The sequence below is a fragment of the Macrosteles quadrilineatus genome, unplaced genomic scaffold, assembly GCF_028750875.1.
Source record: "Macrosteles quadrilineatus isolate MER2022 unplaced genomic scaffold, UCM_ALF_1.0 Scaffold_1__1_contigs__length_201487025, whole genome shotgun sequence".
In the NCBI taxonomy this organism is placed as follows: Eukaryota; Metazoa; Arthropoda; class Insecta; order Hemiptera; family Cicadellidae; genus Macrosteles; species Macrosteles quadrilineatus.
In genome coordinates, this window is record NW_026542594.1 from 79,610,855 (window position 1) to 79,622,953 (window position 12,099).

The window sequence follows — 12,099 nt, forward strand, 5'->3', positions numbered from 1 at the left end:
TTTTAACATTTTAACATCGGCCTTATGGGTTGCCATGATGGTTACAAAATAACGACGTAAATGTAAACAAAACAAGGAATCATAGCATATGTTTAAAATCAAGGCAATATAGGACCTAAACACAATACCTACAAAGGATAAACATTCAGATAATGACCACTGATATAACAGGGATAATAATACAGAAAAAGTATTACACGCCATTTGGAAACTACCACTGATCGTTTAGGTCAGTTTATTTCAGGCTATTTTACAGGTGTTATTTATGTACCAAATTAGGTTGTTATAACAAATAATATTTATCTTATGTGATTGAAAATAAAACAAGTACATGAATCGGCAGTTAAAAAAAGACTACCTATTTATTATCAAATCAATATTTTTGTCTAAATAGGCTATTATGAAGATGCGGTCTTATATTTACTTTAAGGGTGTTTGGTCGCAAATTTTCATGTCTGATTTTTTGTTATTGTTTAATTGTACTAAAATTTAGAGATACAAATATATAGGAAAAAATTTTTTATTTTGAATATTAAGCGAGATATGGAGCTTGAAAGTAATAAATTTTTAATCTTTGGTACCAGTTCACAGGGAGAATGGGTAATGCGATCCTCATTAAAATTTGCATTCAGGTGTGGAAAAATAAGATAATAATCACTAGCTATTTAAAATTAAAATTTAAAAAAAAATTATTTTTTATTTTTTATAAATTTTTTAAAAAATTAAAAAAATTTTTTTTTTAAATTTAAAAAATAGCTGTTTGTTTTTGGGAAAAATGTATCTGTATGTTGGAATAAAAAAAAATGTGATATGTTAACTCGTTTAGGCTGTGAATTCGTACCTTTGATGCCTTGCGCTGTCGGAGCACTACTCGTTGAGAGTTTGTACACTAACACCGGGGCTTTAGAATTCTTTAACATCACGTAATTATTAACATCCTTTAACATTGAAAGAATACGTTTATCGTTGTATTCTAGAGCCCCGGTGTTAGTGTACACACTCTCAACGAGTAGTGCTCCGACAGCGCAAGGCATCAAAGGTACGAATTCACAGCCCAAACGAGTTAACATATCACATTTTTTTTTATTCCAACATACAGATACATTTTTTCCAAAAACAAACAGCTATTTTTAAATTTTTAAAAAAATTTTTTTAATTTTTTTAAAAATTTATAAAAAATAAAAAATAAGTTTTTAAAAAAAATTTTTAAATTTTAAATAGCTAGTGATTATTATCTTATTTTTCCACACCTGAATGCAAATTTTGGTGAGGATCGCATTACCCATTCTCCCTGTGAACTGGTACCAAAGATTAAAAATTTACTACTTTCAAGCTCCATATCTCGCTTAATATTCAAAATAAATAATTTTTTCTTATATATTTGTATCTCTAATTTTTAGTACAATTGAACAATAACAAAAAAATAAGACATCAAATTTTTGACCAAACAGTGCAAGTCTTATCCTATTGTGAAATTTATTTTAGACACGTTTCAGTGTGCCAATGTTGACCTAATATAACCACAACATGGCTTTGATAGCAAAGATATAAACTGATCTTAGGTAAATGAGAGTTAAACAAACAATTTAATAAGCTGTTTTAACTAATAAAACATATTGTTACAGTTATGTTAATGTTAATGTAAGTTGGGGGCACTATCACTCAGTCCTCCAGCGCGCAACTTTTAACTTTAAACCATTTCAAAATTCCTTTTTTTCGTAATTCCAAAATCTCTAAAAATATAACGATTCTCTCCCACTCACAGGAGTAAATTCTCCTTTGTGGGGGATAATTTTGCTTACTTTTAAAAGCTTTTATAGAAAATTGTATATAACTTATGAAAATAAATAATATTGTCCCAATTTTTTTTTGTACAGGGATCATAATATGGAATATGTCTGTTTTTTTGTGTGTGAAATAAATGATATTTTGATATGATTTGATTTGATTTTGCTATTATCACCAAAATGTGGTCTACCACTGATTTTAAACAACACATTCTATACTTCCCAACTTATTGTAAAATTTTAAATATTTTTGATAATGCGTGTTGGCAACACACTTGATCATCATGTTGTATTGATCAGCATGTTGGCAACGACTTGAGGTACAGTAGAACCCCGGTTAACCGAAATCGGGTTAACCGAACCCCGGGTTAACCGAAACGGTTCCATAAATTAATAAAGGGATCAAATAAAAGTACAACAAGTAAAATGTAAACAGAGAAGCTCTTTCTAACCCATTGTAACATTTTTGTAGCTGAAATAAAACACTGTATTAAATAGACATGGTTTTAAATTAATTTTCCCTACACACAGGTAATATATAGGCTATTTTTTGTGTTTGATGGGTTAAGCGAAAAATTGGTTATCCAAAACGGCTCTCCCCCCTTTATTTCGGTTAACTGGGGTTCTACTGTGTATAATTGCCCCAGTAAGTAGGCCTGAAGTAGTTTTTTGCATTTTCATTTTACAAGAAAATACCAAGTTTGCATAAAAGTGTAATATTAAGGAAAATTTCAGAATGCATTCTCTAAAACTGCCAGATGTTTGTAGAAAATGAAGACGAGCAATAAATGCCCCAAACGCACGAACAACTACTTCTGGCAATGTTTTGAGATACCGGCAATAGAATGTTGAACATTTGCTTGAAAACAATGCTTTTCATATGTTAAATGTACAGAATTTAAGAAAACAGACCTTTTAAGGTATTGCAAAAACTATTTGTGCAATAATTTTAAAACAGGCAAGTCTTAAAAACTTAAATCTGCTAACCATATGGATCCATGCAGGATTATTTCTGCCTGAATTGCCAAATCTGACCAAGATTGATAAAATGTCAATTGGTCTGGTTCAACAAGAACTGTTAGTTCACCAGAACATTACCAAGCAAACATAGCCTATAAAAAATACCAATACAAAGGATATACAGGGTGATTGATATAAGTGTGCCAGCCGTCTTATTCGCAAACTATAAGAGATATCAAAAAAAGTTAAATGGTAAGTGCCTTGGATTTTTTATTTAAAAAATTGTAGTCAAGTCAAAAAAATTATTTTAGCCGCCATTTTTCCAATATGGCCGCCAACATTGATTTTTCTTATGGAACATCCTGTATTTTATGATGTATTCTGGTAGAAAATGTGATTTTAAGACGATTTTATTCTTGTGATTTTTTTCATAAACCTAACCGTTTCAAAGATAATAATGGTTAAAGCTTTGAAATTTTGCATGAGAAAGAGTTTCGATACAGGCCTAAGCAAGAATGCCAGCTGTTTTATTCGAAAACCATTCAAAATTTCACAACTTAAACCATAATTATCTTTGAAACGGTTAGGTTTATGAAAAAAATCACAAGAATAAAATCGTCTCAAAATTACATTTTCTACCAGAATACATCATAAATACAGGGTGTTCCATAAGAAAAATCAAAGTTGGCGGCCATATTGGAAAAATGGCGGCTAAAATAATTTTTTCGACTTTACTACAATTTTTTTAATAAAAAGGCCAAGGCACTTACCATTTAACTTTTTTTGATATCTCTTATGGTTTTCGAATAAAACGGCTGGCACACTTATATCAATCACCCTGTATGTAATGTCCACATCTTTAGGCCTACTTATGGAACTTGTTTTAGATGTTGATAGTTCTGAGACAAGCTGATAAGTTAAATTGATGAAATAGTTGTATTATATCTAAAACATTGTTTTAATTTATTGCTTTATTAAAAACCATGAAACGTGATCTCTCCGCTCAACTCGCTTTCACTGCTATGAGAGTAATTCTAGTTACAATTTTGATTTGTATTTTTCCAGGCATTAGCTAAACTAGGATGGCAGGACCCTACTCTCATTCAAGAAAGAGCAATTCCTTTCCTTTTGGATGGAAAAGATGTGTTAATCCGGGCTCGCACTGGTTCGGGTAAAACTGGGGCTTTTGCAATACCGGTTATTCAGCGAATCCTTTTAAGTAAACAAGTAAGTCTAACTCTGATAGGTTTTTGTACAGTTAGAAATCCGCATGCCTCAGGTACAGTTCGGCCAAAGTTTCTGTGTGCTCGACCAGAGTCTAAGCGAGGGGGACGGCGGGGGTACTTTTGCGAAAACATTTGTGTGTTGCTACTCACTCAACCCTACCTCAGCACTGCCAATAACTGGTACCCGTATGTTTTAGTTTGGCTAGTAGCGACCCGTCTGCGCGCACAGAAGTTTTGGCCGAACTGTAGGGGTCAGGGTCTGAACAGCTAAAAAGTTGGCTACTCAAAACAAAATAAAAAAGGTTAAGAAATGTTTTTAAAAAGTTTTAAAAAAATCCTCCACTAAATAATAAATATTTAGGGGAGGCCGGGGCACTATTGGACAAAGCCTATGCTGCTTATTGTTTTCTTGCTTTTTGTCAAGCTAAGCACATATTTGTCTATAGGGAATTAGAATTAGAGGGGTGGTGGAGGATGGAAATTCAGGAATCATCGCTCATTGGAGGTTTTGGTTCCAGTGCTTTAAATTGTAGAAACAAAACAGTATTGGTATTACCATTGACTATACACAGAATTGGTATTACCGTACAAATATTGTTGTTTAAACAAACTGTTAGTATTTAGTAAGCACTTTTAATAGATCATGCAGTTCTCCAATAGACTAATGCCAAGCAGCACTTTTTTGTATATTGGTTATATCGTTTTTTTTTAGGTTGCAAAGGAGCAAGCAGTTAGAGCGTTAATATTGGCACCAAGTAAGGAACTTTGTAGCCAGATTCATTCACATATCCTTGAACTAACACAGAAGTGCTCCAGGGAAGTGCGATGCGTTGACATTTCTCCTCAGGTAATGCAGTAGGGAAGTCTAGGTATAACTAAGTCTAGGTATAACTGTGCCCTACTTCACTGATGCCTGTTTTAAAGTTACTAGATTTACTGCATTTTCAAATAGTTGTTTAGCCTTCGGATTACTGTATCGTACTTAAAATGGTTTACAATACCTGCATATAGTAATCCTTTGGTGCTGTTTTGGCAACTAGCTTCGGTTCTTTTGAACCATTATAAGGCCTCAAGGTGTCTGGTAATCACTTCATTCAAAGGTCGTTAACAGAGTTTAATAAATAAAACATATTAGACACACGATAACATAGAACGGAGTTGTAAATGAATGTGCAAGCCAAGCAGCAAAAAATTCTAAAATACTTTGGTTGATAATGAAAATGTCAGTGTAGTAGGTCTCTAGACAATTGTCCAAGAAGCTGCAGGGTGTCAGTAGAAAATAAAACCGATTAATACCCTACCATAACTATCCCAGAAGGACTGTATGGTTCAGATACTTGGGCACTGACCAAAGAACCGAAAAAGCTTATTGCTGGGTTTGAGAATTGAGTGCAGAGAAAATATGCGGATCAGTTCAAAGTAACGGGAGGACAATAAGAGGTGGTAGGCCTATGTAGCTACTGTAGGCCTACTCCAATGAAATGCGTGTGAATCGACCGCCAATCTCACTTTAAAGCCTTTCAAATCAACGCAATTGCTATTTTATTGTAAAATTATTGGATTTAAAATTAATATTTTGTAGGCCTGTACTTGGCTGAAAGAAAAAGGTGGTCATGTGGCATTTGTTTACAGATGAACATGTTTCACTGTTGAAACTGCCAGAATTTGTCTTTATGTGTGTAAACTAGCTGTTCTGAATCATATTCAGTTTTAATTGAATACTCTACTCCCGAACATAGGACGGGCAAACAGCTCGTTTTGCAATTAAAGACTAAACTAGTTACCAAGTCCTCTGCTCAAGTATGGTCAGTGCTAATAATTTATTTGATTGGCTCCAATACTTAATACACTGTAAGTAAATTAAAGTAAATTATTTGAGCAGAGACACACCTATACATTTAGACTTGACTTTCTGGGATAATATAGTACGTATGGGTATGGTCTATATTAGTTCTACATACTATGCTACATAGTATACTGGTCTACATCAATTCAACTTGTATACTGGTATGGCCAGTTTTTTGAGAATGAGTAAGGTTGATCAGCCTCTGATTTACAGGTAGATCAGTAGCTCAGGATGCATTGCACGACGTCCAAGTGCCACGACGTCCAATAATATTTATTCAGTGCCACGACGTCCAAAACACAATTTTTGAGATGTTGCACGACGTCCAAGTGCCACGACGTCCAAAAGTACAGTCACTGCCAAAAATATAGTCTTTTTACAAGCTTTGGACGTCGTGGCACTTGGACGTCGTGAAACAGCGCACTATAGAATTGTAAAAAAGTAACATTTGCACGACATCCAAAGTCGCTGCCAGTTGCACGACGTCCAATAAATATTTGACTGTTGCACGACGTCCAATAAATATTTGACTGTTGCACGACGTCCAATATAGCTCAGCGCTGTTGCACGACGTCCAAGCTCCTTCATGATGACCGGCTACTTGCCAAACAGTGTTCTCTCGTGTAAAATGCTTATGGAACCTTTATTAGTTACTAGCTGTAACCCGCGGGATTTGCCCCGTTTAACTTCTTAATTTTCAAGATTATCTCGTTCGCATGGCTCAATCACGTCCTGGTTGAAGTTTGTTCGCTACGCTCACTCACCTTTAGGTTGGAGCTCATTCGCTGCGCTCACTTGCCTTCAGGTTAGCTCGTTCGCTACGCTCACTCGCCTCCAAGTTGAAGTTCGTTCGCTCACTCACCTTTTGGTTGCAAATTAGCTGTTGTCATAAATGTAAAAGAAATAATAGTGCTGCACCCTGTTGGTAATCCTTGTTACTTTAAAGCTATTGAACATCATAGAACAGAACCAACTTGTTTAATTGAAACAGCGGTTAAGATTCAATAATTCCATTTCTCATAAGGTTAACATGGGAAACTCCAGAGCCACTGGGACGGAGCCCGAAAGGATTTTTGAAATAAGAATATGCCTATATGTTAATCGGGAATGTGAGCTATCATCATGCCAAATTTCAGCCCAATCCGACCTGAATTTTTCGCGTTCACTTGTCACAAACATCCAAACTTTCTCATTTATAATATTAGTAGGATATATACATGGGTATGTTCTTGTTCAGAAATATATATACTATGAATATTTGAACCATTAATTGAAACATCATAAAGTAAAAAAAACATAAAAAAAAATAAATAAGGCAACAGTTGGAAAACTATAAGGTTTACATGATTTGAAAAATTATGACATTTTGTTAACAACCGATAAACTTCATTATGGTTGGAGTAAGCTTTTAAATACTTATTTTTTCAAGACTAGATGAATGTACATTGATCAACATGATCTTTGAAAACTATTTTTTATACCCTCATTTTAATTTTTACTAGTATAAAGAATAGAATGCCTTTTTCGAACTGTTTTTTTTTTTTTTGCTTCAATTAAATGTTCTTATGTCGCAAATATGTTTATTAATAGTATTCACTTAACATTGACTTAATTTTATTTCAATAAATTTTGTGTTTGTGTTTTGCTACACCACTTATTATTTTGCAACCAATGAGAATATCATATAAATAAGTTGTACACAGGGTTCTTTTGTTTCCCCAACTCTAAAATACAACGCACATGAATTGAAAATGTTATAGGCAGGGGTGCCCATCCCCCCCTAGACTCATGACGCACCCCCCCCCCCCATAAATGGTGTACACAACAAATGAGAAACATTATTCCCCCGCCCAGCACTATTTGTAAAACCATAAAAGAAGTTTTATATTTTTTTTAGATATTTAAAATTCAAACCCAGTTAATCTATATCAATAAAGTTATAGTTTAGTCTGTACATTGCTCAGAATTATACATATTTTGGGTTATTTATGTTTTATACATTGAAGAAGTTGAAACATGTCTTATCTCCATTTATGTCCGTCTGTCATGGCCCAGAAAGCATTTTATGCAACCTACTCATGGCCTACTCTAAAGAAAACTAGAGTACCGATTTTGATTCTAATGGTTTAATTGTATCCACAGGATTGGCGAGAGAGTCCTTATAGCCATTAAAATATGGCCTCACTATTTTGGAAATAAAATAACGGACAATCAAAAATACAATTTTGTTTGATTTTTCTAGTTTATTTTCTCCATGTTTACTACATACGTCATTAATTTATGAAATACTAATAATCTGTTGAGAGAACACATCATATATGAAATTGCGAACAGCTGTTTTGATAAAGATTCCTTTTCCTAGCTGTCACTGATATGTTTACATAAATGTTCTTTAAGAATACTGTGTAGGCCCTAACCATTTCCGATCACGTTTGTAAGCAAATCCAAAACCAAGTGAGATTAATAACCGTGTGGCTTTGGCTTACATAACGGGTTTGATTTATCACGAGTACTAATATGTAACTGTAAATTAAATTAAATAACTAGCCATCATCCAGGTCGGGAACCGGAGAATTTGTGTGTATCAAGTTGTCCTTGAATTTTGATTACAGGGAAAGACCGTGAATCAGTGTTGTACAGGACTGGAAAACTTATCTTTCTATATAAATAAAATTAGAGTTTTATAAGTCACCTCAATTTAAGGAATTTTTTATTTCCAGAATATCCATAACGAATTGTCAGCGTCTTTCTCGATATAACGATCCCCTCTCCCTCCCTTTAGAAACATCACAGCTTCTTTGATGAAAATGAAATGGAAACAACGCTTGCGCCAACAATCGTCTGCTCCGTTATACACTTCTGTCTGCTGTGCGCTATGTTACAACAGATTTCAGATACAACAGCTGGGGAATGATGACGATATAATGCTTGTACACTCTGATTGAGTGATAACCATGGTAACTTTAGTAAGGCTGTGGTTGGCCAATGAGTAGGCCTAAATATGGCGGCGACTTGTTGAATTTGTGTATGAATTGAAGAGAAACCTAATGAACAAAAGAACAAAGAAAGAGAATAACAAGATTGTTCTCGTTACATTCTTTTTTAAGAGTGTTTTAATTATCTCTAAATATAATTTTACACTTTTTTATTACTTATCTATCAATTCCTATGCTGTGATTCAGCACCTATCGGTAGCCTATCTGCCTATCATGAGCAGTACCTTATAACACTTTCTAAAGGTTCCTTTAATATTAACGTTATTTATAGCAATGTAATGTTTGGCTATTGATTAGTAGAGTTTGAGTTAGCTACAATTTTAAACGTTGCCGTTTGTACAACTGAACCAAGATAGATGATTTGAAATTTACAATAATAATGATAGTGCAATATTGAATTTCGTTTATAAAAATGTAAATCGTGACTTAATGGCTGTTTACAGCGTTTTAATGAGTTTGTCATCTGTTTTTATACTATATTGGATTAACCGTATTTTTCATTTCCCCGCACCCTCTCCCTATTAACTCAGGTAATCGAGTATACACAATAGTGTAAAGTATTGTAGCCTATGCTATTTGCTACTTGATAGTATTTTAACAAGCTTTATGTCAACAAAGAGTTCTGCTATGGTTAAGTCGCGGTGTAGCTGGACGTGTCTGTACCAGCACGCGTTATCTTTTATCTATCACAGCAGTTGTGCCATCCCAGCGCTCCCTCTCTTAGATCTCACGTCTTGCTAATCTTAAATAATAACTTTCTACACGAATCCTAAACTATCCTAAAATCCTATTTTAACTAATTTAATTCAATAATATAGCTATTGTAATTAATTATCTACTTTCTATCTGGCAATTTCGTAATGTATTTTGGATTGTCGTCACGTTGAACACTGTTGCAATTAACTTTAGCCCCCCCCCCATTTGATTTTTTTGAGCCCCCCCCAAGAATTTCAATGACGCAGTCTGCGTCACGGCCCCCCCTTGTGGGCACCCCTGTTATAGGTTTTAATAGTACTGTAGCGAATCGAATATCAATAAAGTTAACGTATAACAATAAATTTACATATTCCTAGATTATAATTGAATGTGCTTACGAAGGAACACCACGACCTCAAAATTCAACATTACAGTATATTTACTCAAGATTTATTGTTTTCATATAGCACAGTTAATGTTGCCAACTAGCGTGGGAGCGGAAGTCCTGATAAAGGCTGGTTCTCGGAAAAGTAATAAACTTGTAGTTTGAATGAAACATTTTTTTTTATTTTGTACAGGATTCATGGGATCCTCAGCATCAAGTACAAACTGCAAAATGTGTGTCGAAGGTCTGATTAGACCTTCAGCAACTGATCCGTTTTTTACCTTCCTTTAATTTATTCTTTTTCATGTTGTGCTTCATGTAACATACATAGACTAGAGGGCCGCTCATGCCCTTGACAAATAAATTAACATTTTCGCACAAATACAAATCAATATCGTCATTAGACAAGAATTAAAAAATAAAATTTATAAACAAAACCTACCACGGCATATTCTTGAACAAGTGTGCCTACAAACCTACGATATTACTGACTGTTTGTTATTATTAAACTTAACCTACAAATGCTATGACTTAGGGCATACCTGCTTTCCTAGATAAAACATGCGAACTAATTGCGAGTGCGACGTGAACTTAGAAAAAGACTAGTAAGAATTTACAACTGTGAATTTCTCAGAATTGATTGACAGTTCAGACGAACCTATGGCCACAGACTACGGAAACCTACAGTATTATTGTATTAGTATACTGTATTTGTATTATTGTGTCACTAGCAGAGTACCCGTCCTTCGTACGGGGTTGGCATATAAGTATAAATGCTTATTGCAGTTATGGGAGAGGACACGATTTAAAATAAACTGGTCTTTTAATTTATACGGTATCCTATTGTGTAGCACACATCTACCATAGTCCTGATGTTCTACCACTGCACCTAAACCATGGAAAAAAGTAAAGTTCTCATTGTGTACCACAACTTTTTTTTGCTAGTTGGTTCAAATTAGCTGTGGTCATTAATGCAAACAAACAACATAATAGTGCTGCACCCTGTTTGGCAAGCCTTATAACTTTTTAATGCTGTTTAATATCATAGAACCAACTTGTACAGTTGAAACGGCTGACAAAATTCTTTAATTTCTTTAAATATGAATAGCCTACTCATAAGGTTAACATGAGAAAGTCCAGAGCCAGAGCCACCGGGGCGGAGACTGAAAGAATTTTTGAGGTAAGAATATGTTAATCGGGGATGCCATCTATCATCATACCAAATTTCAACCTTGTCGGTTTAGTATTTTTCGCGTTTGCTTGTCACAAACATCCATCCATCCATCCATACATCCAAACATCCATGGTTTGCACTGTAAACAAAAAGCTATCACAATAGTTCCAAACCGACAAATAGAAAAAATAGGAAAATATAAATAAATATGGAAAATAGGGTAATTTTCTGACATATTTTAGTGAAATTATATAATCAGGCAAATGGAAATTCAGTCTACAGATTTGCTGTGGCAGGGGGATTATATTACGGTTCACACAAAAATAAATCAAAACATAAACCTCATAACACTCAGGAAAAGGGCCTAGGTTGATAGGGCAATGATTATAGAATCTTTATTATTTCCTATATCCATGATGAATGATTTCTTTTAAAACGAATTATTCCCAGTAAAATATTATTACAGCATTTCACAAAAATAGAACAGACTCAGTATAATCTAAATATATAAAAGGCAACGCCCTCACTGACTGACTCACTCACTCACTCACTCATCACTAATTCTTCCACTTCCCATTTACCTAGGAGGCTGAAATTTGGTACACCGATTCTTTGGGCATTAAATAGGAAAACTAAGTAGTTTTTATTCTGATCGGGCTTTCGGGCTCCACCCCAGTGGCTCTGGAGTTTCCCACGTTAACCTTATGATTTTTCATATTCAAAAGGAATTTCTTAACAGCTGTTTCAATTAAACAAGTTGGTTCTGTTCTATGATGTTCAATAGCACTAAAGTAACAAGGATTACCAACAGGGTGCAGCACTATTATTTTTTTAAATTTATGACTACAGCCAAAATGCATGTAATAAGTTTGTTCTCAATTGAAATAAATAAATGCATTTAATCATTCATTTAATTTGCAACCAAAAGGTGATTGAGCGTAGCGAATGAACTTCAACCTGGAAGCGAGTTAGCGCAGCAAACAAGCTAACCTGAAGGCAAGTGAGCGGAGCGAACGAGCTCCAACCTAA

The 12,099-nt window shown here is 34.3% G+C and overlaps 1 protein-coding gene across 1 annotated transcript in view; it reads left to right on the forward strand.

The window, feature by feature from the left end:
- The window catches only part of LOC128983655 (probable ATP-dependent RNA helicase DDX56), a 139,225-nt gene that overhangs the window by 16,704 nt on the left and 110,422 nt on the right, over positions 1–12,099 (forward strand). The window contains exons 2-3 of the mRNA XM_054403029.1: positions 3,813–3,974; positions 4,686–4,820. Coding sequence (XP_054259004.1) covers positions 3,813–3,974; positions 4,686–4,820 — 297 coding nt within the window. The remainder of the gene's footprint in view (positions 1–3,812; positions 3,975–4,685; positions 4,821–12,099) is intronic.